General features: G+C 40.3%; 1 protein-coding gene across 11 annotated transcripts in view; it reads right to left on the reverse strand.

Annotated features, from left to right (window-relative positions):
* MYCBP2 (MYC binding protein 2) overlaps window positions 1-14,022 on the reverse strand; it is a 432,876-nt gene that overhangs the window by 51,310 nt on the left and 367,544 nt on the right. For all 11 annotated transcript variants that reach the window (XM_039512057.1, XM_039512192.1, XM_039512052.1 and 8 more), the window contains 6 exons: window positions 13,383-13,552; window positions 9,766-10,010; window positions 8,745-8,912; window positions 7,383-7,540; window positions 6,183-6,382; window positions 5,382-5,531 (listed from right to left, as the gene is read on the reverse strand). In XM_039512057.1, the coding sequence (XP_039367991.1) occupies window positions 5,382-5,531; window positions 6,183-6,382; window positions 7,383-7,540; window positions 8,745-8,912; window positions 9,766-10,010; window positions 13,383-13,552 (1,091 nt within the window). The remainder of the gene's footprint in view (window positions 1-5,381; window positions 5,532-6,182; window positions 6,383-7,382; window positions 7,541-8,744; window positions 8,913-9,765; window positions 10,011-13,382; window positions 13,553-14,022) is intronic.

The raw sequence follows: 14,022 nt of genomic DNA on the forward strand, positions 1-14,022 counted from the left end.
CTCCACACAAAGCTGTGAAGAGCATGCTCCTCCCTGCTTGCAAATGTAATGGAGCACCATCATGCTGACAGATAACACCTGAAGTGATTTGCCACAGATGTGAGGAAGGAATTGTTCACAGATTACTCTGACTGCTCTTAGCTTCCACACATTGACGTGAAGCATAGACTCCTGAAGAGAGCACATCCCTTGCTTTATCCGCCATTCCATGTATACTCTACAACCTAAGAGGGATGTGCCTGGGGTTACAGTCTTTGTTGGAAGTGGGGACTTGAACTGCATCTCCACCCCCCACTTTTCCTCTGTCCTACCCCCATAAGGGAGGCTAAGACATTTTGAGAAACCATGACTAGCAAGTTGATACTGTGCTTGTTCAGAATATGAACAGTCCACAACTAGGCTTTCGGACACCTGAGATGAAGCCTGGCAAATAAGTTCACAAAGATTCTTGTGGTCAAATGACCCACAAGTGCCAGGCAGGACTGTATGGACATTCTGGAGCTGGATTTTCTGTAGGAGTCCACTAATGGAGAGGATGCGATCGTCTGGTAAGCAATGTAACATTGTCCAGCCTCGCCTTGCCCTGATAGACTATTGACTGTGTGGGTTCCAGGGTGGATTTCTCCAGGTTCACTCAGAGACCCAATCTCTCAAACAGATGTAGAAGCATGGTGGTTTCTTCTTGTATTTCCTGGTAAGATCACAGCTTTAGGAGCTAGGTATGTAAGGGTAAACCATCCCCCCTTAATAGTGAAAGTGAGCTGCCACCACCACCAATATCTTGGTGAACACTCTTGGTGCCATCGAGAGTCCAAAGAGGAGAAATCTGTACTGGTTACTCTGTTGGCCAGCCACAAATCTCAGGGAACTCCTGTGTGCTGGATGTATATCCACATGAGATTGAGGGCCATGAACCAATTGCCTGGATCCAGAGACAGGACAATTGACCATAGGGTCACCATTCTGAACTTTAGGTGGCAGATGAAACTTTTCACCTCTGTGAGATCCAGAATGAGTCTCCATCCCTTTGTCTTCTTGGAGACAAGGAAGTACCTTAAGTAGAATCTCTTTCCCCTTGCTACTAGGGATACTAGTTGTATCACTCCTAGTTTGTGTTTTGTTTCCTGGTCCTCTTCCAGGGGGGTTTGAAGTGATTCTGCCACCCTCTTAAGCAAGTCCTGGAAGGCCTCAGAATCATCAGGGCTGGAATCACTGCCTTGTCTGGGGAAGAGGAGAAAGGTCACCAGTTAAGAATCCTCCTGTTTTTGTTGTCTTCCTCATGCTGCTGAAGTTATGCCTCTTGATAAGGCCAAGGAAGCTCTTCTCTTCTCTGGGTGCTCTGGATCTCCTTGGGTCCCTTATCTTATGAGGTGACTATATTGGCCAGTAGTCTCATGGATCTCCTGGGCCCCAGTACTACCATTGCAGAATTTCATAACCCCATGGTATAGGTCTGGGTGCCAGAAGGTATATGGAGGGTATTCTCTCATGTGAGAATAGTGAGATACCGTGGAGACTCCCAATGTTCTGTCCAGCCTGAGTCTCCTTAAGGGACTCCAGGGGGCAAAGTCTGGGAGTGGGTGTGTCCAATAGCTCTTTTCTGTCTCTGAAGATTTGGAATCTGGATCCAGAAGGGGAGCTCTCAAGACTGGATGAGCCAGGGATGACCTGTCTCTTCTCATTGATGGTACTGGTCCGGCTTGACCCCTACTTGTAGAAAGGGACAAAGAGAGGTACTGCAGGGATACCAATACTGGCTGAAGCCCTGGTTCTGGGTGTTGAGGTCTTGAAAGACGTGGTAATCCTGGAAGTGGCATCACTAAAAGGTAGCTTGCAGCCAAGAACCAAGCTGGAGTCAATGGAGTCACATCCCTGGCTCAAGCCACATCAGATCCAGTGGTGTTGATGTGGGTTACAGTGCTGAAGAAGCAGTCTGTAGGGTGCTGCTGTTTTGCCCAGTGAGGAAGTTCCAGTGTGCTTCTTCCCAGTACTGATTGGTCCTGCTATGGTCCAGGAAGCTACCGATGACTTGGTATGGGACAGAGACTTCTGCCTCTTTGTAGAGGCCTTGGACAGGAAACCTTCCCTCTTGGCCATGTGGGAGCAGTTGTCTCCCCCTGTCCCTTCCACTCTGACTCTCTCAGGGGTCCAGGTTTTGGAGCTGCCAGGGAAGAGAGAAGAGGAGCCACTGTTACCTTGTTCAGGCCAATGGTCACGAGGGTCTCCCCAGTCAGAGATTGAGCCCACCTTCATGGCCTCCTCCATTATGAACTTACAGAGTCAAAACTCCCCAGAATGCTTAGTTCTACTCAGGAACAACCTGCAGATACTGTACCTGGAAGTGACATGGGGTTTCCCCAGGCAGTATAGACAGAGGTTGTGGAAGTCTGTGACTGAAAAGGGTTTGTGGCACTTTACACAACTTTTTAAACCAGGGATCCTTGGCATACTCTGGTCCTGTAACCTCTGGATGGCTGAGGTTGAAGGGTGGGGATGGTACAGCAATGGCTCCCAACCCTGGTTGGGGAGTTCCAAAACCAGACAGACATTACTAGGGAAAAACCTTAGGTCCCGGGTATATGGAGTGCATGCACAACTTGAAGTGCACCACACATAGGGACAATCAAAGAAGTAGTAGTTTAGTTTTTTAATTCCTTGTAAGGTTCCCCCCCCCCTCCCAAAAGAGGAAGTTGGGGATTTTTTCCAGGTTGCTTTTTCCAGTTGCATAGCCACACCTTCTCCCCTTCCTGGATGGGCACACAATTCCCCTATTTCCTGGTGTTTGAGCCTGGCATGCTCACTTCCGGCTCATCCATTTCTCCATCTTCTGGAATGCCGTCCCTATGTCACTCATATACAACTCTGCCATGTCACTCACCTATGTAGATGCAGGGGGACCTTGCTAGTTGATTCTTGCTGCCTGAACATCAAGTCACAGGGAAGGATGGGTTTGCAGAGTCTAAAAATAATTTTATCAGGAGAGTAATGGATAGCTGAGTGCTGGCCAGCATTACATGTAAAGATGTTTTTGTATTCCAGTCTTGTTGGTCTTCACTGACAGATGCTAAGCATGGAACCAGTGGCGTGGTTTACTGTCTCCATTTCTACATCACTCACAGAGTGGGTGACACTGGGCCTCACATTGGTTATCTGGAGTTGTCAGCAAACCTTGTGCAACAACCAGGGTTCAAACTTCTTACCCGATCACTACAGATTCAGCGTGGTGGTCTGATCTGCAATACTACATGTTTCATCAATGCAGGTCAACCCTTTATGCTTCAGTAGTTGTGCCACCACATAATTTGAGAGGTTGTCAGACACTACCAGCAAATACTGATTTACAGCTTGTGTTTCTGGTAGTGAGCCTTTCAAGTCAATATATGTGAACTCAAAACATGGGAGTAGCATCTGGTAGAAGAAGAAAGGATTCTAAGACTTTTTAAGGAGTCAGGATTTAAATGGGGTTTGTGGAAACAAATCAAGTCATTTAAGTACATGAGGATGTACTCAGTTCTCAAAACTTGGGTTAGGTCATTTACAACCCCCGAAGCATCCTGGTGCATTAATAAGCAATTGAGACAACCCATAGTGTGTGACAAAGGCATTTTTAACTTGATTCTCAGGTGCCACTTTAATCTGATGGAATCCAGATACCAAATCAAAACTACTAAAATATTTTGCTCCTGACATTTTATCCAGGGCTTCTGCTATGTGGGAGTAGCCATCCTGAAATGTTGTGAATTAAGTTTCTTGTAGTCACCATATCTTCAGGTCTCCTTTGGGCTTTTTCAGTTACAATTGGAGAGACACAAGACGATGTAGATTGTGCAATCATGCCATCATGCAGCATATGATGTAGCTTCTCTTCCACTGCTATCTAATATACCAGGGGAATCGGATACATGAGCTGCCTCATAGGAACGCTCCCTCACTTAAGAACAATCTGAGGCAGTATCTGTTCACATCTCTCAAGATCTTCATTATTCTTGGAGAACACACTAGCATACCATAAGAGCAGCTGTTCTAATAATTTTTTTGTCACCTTCTCTGGTGCTTCTCTGGCAGCATCTCTCAAGTCAACACTTAGCTCTTTTACATCTTTTAATCTGTGCCCCATGAAAGGTTTTTAGATATCAGCTACACTGTATACTGTCTCCATGGTCTGATTTTTCACTAGCTGCACTTCCAGGTCAGTGACATTAACTGCTCTTACTCAGAACTCACCCTTTGGTCCAGCTCAAAACAGGTATCTGCTAAACAGCAATCCTGACTAGATATTTGTAGCTTCACACCCTCCTTCAGGTTCACTGCAGAAGTCCTTTATCTTTATAGGCATTAATGCATGATGACCTGGCTTCACCACAACTGTATTCTAAGCCATCACAGGGAGCAGTTTTTCTCTGTCACTCTTTAGGCCTGGTAGAGGCATCTCTAAGCCTCTAAGAGTTGCCCCCCAGGGTCCACACTTCCTCTTACTCCCAGATCAGATACAAAAACGTAATATACAAGACTACAACTTAACAGTAAGACAGAGATACAGCAGCATTTATCGGTAGAGGCTATCTGCACTGATCATTACACTACCTGAAATCTGTTACTTTAAGAGTATATATTACAATAGGGTTTTTCATCACATGATCACACCATTAAAGAGAAGAAATAATTAAAAAACAAGTCAAGGCCACATACATGAGCTTAATTTAAAATAATTTCATCATCAAGCTTTGCAAAAAACCCTGGAACACACTTAGCTACAAAGTTGAAAAACTGTTGCCAATTACTCGCCTGCCAGAAAATTACTCATCCCAGTCAAGTGGGTGAGGAGAGTTTTGCAAGACTACTTCATTATAACAAAAAGAATAGTTGCCTCTATAGGAGAGGGGGTATAACTGAACAACATAAATTATAGCAGCATAACCTGTGGTTTACACAAGCCCTAAGAATAATAGAGTTTCTTAGGGAAAATTTCCCTCAGTTTTCTGGTATGGAATCTAAGCATAGTTTTCAGTTACTGTATTTGTAAAAAACAGCATTTTCTATTACAGAGAACGTTTTAAACAGTTTAAGTGCAAAAATAATGTACTAAAACAAATGGCAATGGATCAGCAGAACATCATTAATTCAGCAGTCATGAAATGTGAATTAAATTTAAGGGTGATCAACAAAAACAAATACTGTATAGATATGTTCTTGAAAAAAGTGAACTAAAATTTCCCACTCCATACTTAAGATTTTGTTTTTCACTTAAAGCTACACAACATACAAGATTAATGTTTGTTTTCGCTTTTACACATTCAGAAAATATTTTTAAATTAGCTGTACAGTCATACCCACAATTTCTGTAAGATACTTTATGAGTAGCATGCTAAAATCTCACATACTTGCTCTGCATTTTCTTTATTCGCTTTGTTCTCCTCATCCTCATCTTCTTCAGGTTCCATAGGGGCAGGAGTCAGTGAAGCCACAAAATGCCATAAAATATCATGAAGAGAAGTTGTTTGAATGACATTACAGAGAAGCCAATTAAAAGCCTAAAACAAATGTAGATACAAAATTATAGTTAAGGTTAGGAAAGTTGGAGGTATGGACATAGAGTTCAACAAAAAGATTCATTTCAAACATTTCACATTAGGAGAGGCACCAGTATTTTGAAAAGTTATCAAAAACACTGCTGCACAAGCCCTTTTATTAAGCTATAAACTATTTCTTACAATTATGTAAATATATAATAGGGAATACACCACACTGATGGCTTGTACATAAGACAATGTGCAGCAAGCTGGGGGGTAACTCTACAGTGCTCTAGCCTGTCACACAGTAACTGATCATATGGAGATCATGTGGACTCTGTTACAGCACAGTACTTTAAAACAAAGCTTGGAGAGAAAAAAAAAGTCCCTTAGATACATTTAAAGATTAGAGAGATACTGCTGACCAACCAAACTAGCACATTTACAGTTAACATTTCTATTTTTATAATTCTGATTTTGCAGACATTGTTATGGCTACTTAGACTTGTTTTAAAACTTGCTGGAAGTCTCAGTTTAGGATTAGTAAAAGAGCATTATCTTTTTTTGTATTAGTATTTAATATAAAAATTTGTTTAAAAACTTCTCTGGAATTAGGACAAGTAACTGATGTGTCATTTTTAATCACAGTTAGATTCATTAATGCATTAATACCTCCATAGCAAAGACTCGGCAAGCAGATTTCCGTAAGGCTTGTTTCATTGCTATTTCAAGTCCTTCCAGATCATGGTGCTGGATTACAAATGCCAGAACTGGCCACTGGAAATTTCTCTCTCCTTTAGAAAGAGAGCTGTGGGCGGAGATTAACCGAGAAAGTTCAGGAGATGGATGTCTCAGGAGAGATGATCCCACTTCTATTTAAAGAATAAAAATATATACATATTAGATTCTTTGTGTAACTGTTTTTAGTGCAGCTATAAAAATCAAAGTACTAGTTTGCTAGTATTTATAAAATAGCAACTTTATTAAGGATGTTCTATTGTAGAACAATATGATACAATCCTTGAAGTGAATAAATTGTGCTTCACTTCAGGGTAAGCAGACACTAAAAATCTGCAAGAATTCTTCCTGAGTTTTAAAACCAAGCAGAGAACTCCCAGGAATTCATTTCAGACCTGAATTAATTCCTGAGCCACTCTTAACGCTCTGCATATTTCTCATAACTTACATGTGGTTAATATTTGACAAGCTATTAGTATTTGGAACTGGGTGAATAATGGAATTTTTGGTTCACTGTCAATTCCAAAATATCAAAAAAATGTTTAATTTCAGATTGAAACTAAAACAACATTTTGAAAGCTTTTCAGTGAATAGAAAAAGTTTTGAACTAGGTCAAACCAAAACATTTAATTTTGGGGCATTTGACAAAAGCAAAGGAGGACTAGTATCAGAGGGGTAGCCGTGTTAGTCTAAATCTGTAAAAGCAGCAAAGAGTCCTGTGGCACCTTATAGACTAACAGACGTTTTGGAGCATGAGCTTTCGTGGGTGAATACCCACTTCGTCGGATGCAAAGGAGGACTAGATTCACAAAGTGACCAGAAACTGAGAAGGAGGAGGTTTTTTTAGCCCAGCAGTTAGGGTAACCACCAGGGAAGTGGGAAACCCAGATTCAATTCTCCTCTTTGCCTGATGTGGAAAAGGGATTTGAATAAACTATTCACTGAAAAAAGTCTGCCCAGCTCTATTAATTACATATATTTATAACAAATGGTAATTTTTTTTCCTACAGTCTTTCACTAAGGAACTGTAATCCTATGATCTATCCTTAAACTCCATTTACTTTTTTAAAAACTAAAAATAGACATTTTAGAAAAGTGTAAATACTTTTTCTGCTTTAAGATGTCTATTTTTACCTGCATCACCACTGTTGACTCTTCTTCTGGGAATGGCCTTAACCCGTGCAGGTAAAATCGAGTGCTGTTTGTCATATTCTGATGCAACAACTGAGTATGATCTTTGGAAAACTGTGCGCTTTGCCAGGTCTGTATCTGTTATTGGACTGGTCTCCAAACTGCAAAGAAAAGAAACCAGTGAGGTCATAAAAACTTTTTTTTAAAGTTTCACTGATGACATAACTCAGACAAAATTCAGAACTACAGTATTACTATTAAAAAACTAAGCTTTAAAGACTGGAAATGAAGCAGACGAGAAAGCAGCATACATTTGGATAATGGCAATACTATTGCTGTATGAAAATTTACCTTATGCAACATAATAGTAATAACTATATGAACTCATATAGTTGTTCATATAGTATGGCCAAAGAGAAATCTTGCAAATTCTTTCAACATAAACATCGCTAATATGAGTATCTTGTATTTCTTAAAATATATAATTGTGATGTAGCAAGGTAAATCCTCACAATCCAAATATCTCATGGGGGGAGGGGCAAGGAGAGGCATCCAAAGTATTCAGATGACAGTTTCAGATAAACAAATTTATGATGTAGACAGATTTATAAACTCTATGGGCCTGGTACATGAAATTTAAAAGTTTGTTTAGTGGGGGAAATAACATTTCCCAGCCAGTTCTGATCTGCTGTTGCCAATCCACTGGAATGTTTCACTCCCTCCTACTTTGTGTGAACTTCTTATGGTCTACAGAAGAGCTCCCACTTCCCACTCTTCCTACAGGGTGTGGGAGAGCTCCATTACCCCAAGTCTTAAAAGGGGCAAGGTGGCTACACCAAGGTGATCCTGAGGATCCCTGTTAGAGCAGAGATTTGAGATCAGTTGACCAGACACCTCGTTCTCTTTCCAGAAGGTGATCATGGTTAAATGTTGAGATTCAAATTTGTTTTTATAGGTCAAGCTCCATGACATAGAAATAAATATATAAAAATGTTGTGGCTGATTATGTCCTCCTGATATATGAAATATCCCAGATTTTGTTTCCATTTTGTTTGCTTCAGTGTCAAAGTTCAGACTTGCGGCAATTCTGTGTTAAATCAAGTAATATAAATTAGTTTAAAGTTTTAAACAGAATTGGAGTTCGTGTTCGAAAAGATATGAGAGACTGTTGTCTTTCTGGAAACAAATACAATTTCTGGTGGCCTATAAGCCAAACATATACACAAGTTATGGCTATAATTCAAGGGTTGAGCTGACTTGGTATTTTGGCTACCTATTGCAGCAACAATTCCCATTACCCTTGTGTTCACTTCAGTGCTGTGCTAGTATGTTAGCTAACAGTTGTCAAGATCTACACTAGCATACCTTGGTGGCATGGATTTCATGTTACTCTCTGGTTCCTCAAAGACATTAGGACATGCATCAGGAGTGACTGATATGTATGGTGCAGGTACTGAAGTTGAACGCAGGTATCTCATCTCATCTTGGAAGAGGTTGTCATCCTGATAGCTAACAAAGTTTTCATGATGATGCCTGCATTAAAGCAGATATTTAAACTGATGATGATGATTTGTATTATCATAGTGCTCAAGAATCCTACTGGACCAGAACCCCATTGTGCTGGGCATTGTACAAACCCAGAACCAAAAGACAGTTTTCAAAAGCAACCAACCAACCTTTTCCAGTCCAATTAGCTAGCAATTACTGTCACTTACCATGTCTGTATAACTACTGCATTTGAGCCTAACGTGGCTGTGGCCTTTAGGAACTGAAGCAATGTAAAGTTAATATGATGCTGAAGCAATGAGCTAAAGAATGGCCTATCTGGATGTGTTTATCATTTGCTAATGTTTCGCAAACAGCAGGGCTTCTCAAGATGTTACTTATTGTAGAACCAAATTTCCTCCTTCATCCTGAACCATTTTAGAACTCATGAACATTATATACTAAATTGAAATATACTGGGAAATACAAAGGGGCACATGCTTAAATGCTCTGAACTGAGAGGAGAAGGTAGGAGGGGGACTATGTATACTAGGCTCAAGTCATAACATGAGTCTTATTATGGAGTTCTGCTACCAAGTTCTTAAATCACTGAAATTTAAGTTTTAAGATTTATTCATCAAGCATCCAAAAACGTGTTATGGCACTTCCCAAATTCAGTAGATCTGATCCCTGGAGCAACTGCAATCTAAACAGACATGACAAAACCATGGAAGACAGAGAGAAAGTCAGGGGACAAGATAATAAAGAAGCATGAGAATGCTTCCCGAGAGCAGCACACTTTTATATATACATTTTAGTTTAGTACATCAAATATACATTTTATTTTTATTCAAACATTATGAATAAATGGATTTATGAACTCATGAGTAGCTTTCATTACCTTGCTAAAGTTTGCAGATACAGGCACGACATTTTAATGGGAAAGTCCTCAGAAATTCCTTCTTTAACACTGGGAAGCTGAGACTGGAATGGTTTTGCAGGATGATAGCACAAAATACTGGGCTCAGCAGCACTGCTCAGGGACAGCAAGAACAGAGCATTGGCTTTAATCACTTGATGAGCTTCCATAGTTGGCAAGGCACGAGGAGTCTTAACTTGCATTGGCTTTCTCCTGTATTGTTTAACCTAGAATACAAAAATGTTACATGTTTACATATTATTTTATTATAAGTAAGGTTAAGACTTAGTCATGGGTATTTTTAGTAAAAGTCATGGACAGGTCACGGGCAATAAAGAAAAATTCACGGCCCATGACCTGTCCATGAACTTTTACTATAAATACCCATGATGACTAAATCTCTGCTCCTAGGGCCCCAGTGCTCGGGGGGGGAGGGGCTACTCAAGTGGTGGGGGCTGACTGCCCCCGGTTGCATGCTGCTCTAAGGCCCCCAGGGACCTCTCTCCCCGGGGACTGCTGTTAGGTGTTGATTATTCACTAACTGGGGGCTCGCTGTCTTGCTGGATCCTCTGTTCATTTGGGTCAGTTTCAATCAGTTAAATAACGACCCAGTCATTCCACCCAGATTGCTATGTGACACACATGCACACACTTCCTGTCTCCCGCACTGTTTTGGGAGCAGCGTTAACCATTTTGCACCCATTTAGTAGCAATGCAACACATAGAGGGAAACTGAGACATGCTTAGGATTCATAAAGATGTTACAGAAAATTTCCACGTTGACACACATGTTCACATACAATTTTTTCCACAGGGCTCCTGCCTTGTTCAGTGGACAGCATAGACCATGCTTTGGGAATGAAAAAGGATTGTGTAGTGAAGGACACCGTTGTGACTGTAAGACCCCTTGCTCATTCATTCAAGAAATTGGAAGGTGTGTAATGAATAAAGCAGGGGATGCAGGAAGAAAAAAGATGGTTCCATGGTTAAGGCAGTTAAATGCCCTGGAGAACTGAATTCTATCCCTGCCTCTGTCACAGAGTTCCTTTATGATGCTAGGCAAGTCACTTAAACCAAACTTTTCACAGGTGCTCCCTAAGCATGCTCATTTTCTGGGTTCCCAATGTGAGGCCCTGTGGTCTGATTTGCAGAGTGCACTCTCAGCTGCAAATGAAGTCAATGTGAGCTATACTTTGAAGATATTAAGGCTATATAATTCGAAGTAGTCTGAAAAATTAGACCTTTACATACCAAACTAGGCATCCCAAATTAGTGATCACTTTTGATTATAAAATCTCTGTGCCTCAATTCCAAACCACTCACACCAGTAAACTTAATTCTAGCATTTCCTAACTTGTGAATGCTTGACTTTGAAACCTTTACATTCTTTGAATGTAATTTTTTGTTGCAATTTTATTCACTTAGCACCTAAATGACAAAACACAGAGGGGGATTACGAAGGAAACAAAAATGATACATCAGACAGGCTAGGGAAAAAGTTTCCTTACCTATTAATATTCTTTCTTCAAGATTTTCTATATCAGGCCATATACTTGGATTATAGTCCCTCCCAACCACCAGATGGAGAACAAGAATTTATATAATGCCATATCTTCCCTTATAAGGGTTTAGCTATCTCAGCTTTCAGTTGAATATTTCAGAAGCAGTACCAAATATGAATGTAACCAATTCATCAATAACCATTAAAAAATGTTAAACAATTTCAGTTTGTCAGGAACTCTATCAAAGTTCTTAATGAGTTAGGCACTCAAATCTTACAAGGTGGTGGATGGGACTGGTATAAAAAGGCTTTAATGAAGGAAAATTAACAGAAAGATAATTTCCCCCTCTCTCTTTGATCTTCTATAACAGATGATATGCATGGGATCTTCCAAAGCATCTGATAAGACAGTCTTCTTTGGTCTTGTACACACAATAGCAAAGTCATGACTATAACTGTACTGGGTGTCCACATGAATTAAGGACCTTGCATACCCAGGTTCAGACTAAACAGGAGCCTGAATGGGGGTGGACATGGACATGTTCACCAGTTCCAGGGTACCATGGTCTTCTCAGTCAGCCTGGAGTTATAAGAAGAAAAGCTCCTCTTGATTTGGCAAACCTTCTACAAGACTATGTTGATCATGGGCTGGGGTAGGAGGGGAATGTACATTTGGCTGAGGTCTATTGACATTCAAGGTAATTTGTTCTGCTTGCTCCTGCTTTCTTGAATCTGAAGTATTTTTTTCCTGGGTATAATGAGATTTCATTCTCCTGATTCAGTCTCATCCAGTCAGACTCTGTGCTGGTTCTCATCCTCTGACTGCCAACTGACTGGTAGGGTTCTTTTTGGCTTAAGCCATCAACAGGTCTGTTTCCCTGAATACATCTTGACTTCTTGTGCCTCTCTGGTGACAGATGTATATTACAGATCATGGCGATGTCCAACTGAATTTTTATGGATGAATATATTAGCTTTCCCTGGAAGTGTAACATAGTGATCCTCACAACCTGGGACTCTAACTTGTTTATGGAAGACTTCCTTTGAATCAGTGATGAACATTGCAGTAATGTTCAAAAGTTTTTTTCCACCCCAGTGGATGGTTTATTGAAATTTTCCTCAGTTAGCTATTAACTCCATGACTCTTGGAAGATATTTGCAGGATCTTTGAGGTTATCTCTTAACTCCACTTCCAACAGGAAGACACACTAAAGAGAGTGCAGTGTAGAAGCATATTCAAGGCATACATTGAAGCTCACTGCCATTGACCCTAGCACCTGCTGACAGTTCTATACTGTGCTCTTTGAGTGGTGAATTAAAAGTTTTGACTTAGATCTGCAGCTTATTCATAGAGTCCTACACAATAAATGCCCATTTAGTATCGTGAATTCTTCAGATACATAAGGTTTCATGTGGGCCTGAAGGAGCTCTTCTTGTTTCTCACCAACCCCTGCCTTCCCAAATAAGCCCTACTGTCTTCCACTGATGAACTGGCTGAAGCGTTTGAACCAGCTCAGAGCTGCCAGTTGTCCAGATATAGGCTATAGGGTATAGCTTGGTCCAGGATAGCAAATCACAGTTATTTCTAGTGAGACTGCAACACTGGCATATGCAGGAACATATCCTAGAGATCCAATTGGCAAAAGAATTTGCCTTAGTCTCCTTCTTGAATAATTGTTTTAAGTGATTCCATCTGCTTAAATTGGCATTGACCCAACTGTGCAATGACAGCATGTTATTTGCCAAATAATGACTTATTCAAAGACATTTACCTACATTGCTTGCAAGATATTAGCTTCTACATTAAAATATGTTAGCATAAAACGAAAAACTAATTTACAAATTTGAATCTGAAAAGAAATAAATACACTGTAAAATAATTTGGATTAACAACAACTAATCAGTTACGACTTCTTCCCCTTCCCCCACAAGGAATAAACTGGATCTTAAGTACAAAACCAGAAGTGTTCCATTTTTTTTATCACAGTATATTAAAACTACTTTTAATATAAATGAACATTTAATGACATTGAAATTCTAAAATTACCAAGATAACCTGAACTAATAATACTAACACTGGAGAAACAAATAAATATACCTTCTCTCTTGCTGCTGCTTGCTTTTCACGGAGGTATTTTTCTCTGCATCGATCACAAACCAGATACCAAGTGCTTCCTCCTATACCCCCATCACCACAATTACCAGCCCATCCTCCGCAGAAGTGTCCAATGCTATTATAACCTTGACCACCTGCATACCGGCCACAACCTTGAAATAATGAAGACAAGATCCATAAACAGTAACTTTACTTTTAGGAATAACAATTAATGCTTCTTTTCCTATCTGTAAAATAGGAAGGAGACGACTCATTTTCTTTCCCTTAGCCTGGTTTTATTCTCTCTAAATTCCTTGAAAGCTATATTCTGAAAGCAAATGGGGGTGTCCAATACTTGGAAAGTTTTTGCTTTTTAAAATCTGTTGATCAGAACAGCTTTTTAAAAGCTCGAGATGTACATTCATTACTTAATATCACAGTAGTGCCCAAAAGTCAAGAGACTGTGCAGACACACTGGAAGACAGTCCCTGATCCAAAAGGCTCATAAATCTGAAAATGGGAAATGTCGTGCAACCTTCATGATAAGTGGTGCTACCACCCAGCCGATAATTTTATCCCTCTTCATTCGCCAAATAAATTTTTAAGCTTATTTTTGATGAAAGTGAAAACTAAGTAGCTTTGT

Source organism: Mauremys reevesii, linkage group 1 (genome assembly GCF_016161935.1).
Source record: "Mauremys reevesii isolate NIE-2019 linkage group 1, ASM1616193v1, whole genome shotgun sequence".
Lineage (NCBI taxonomy): Eukaryota > Metazoa > Chordata > Testudines > Geoemydidae > Mauremys > Mauremys reevesii.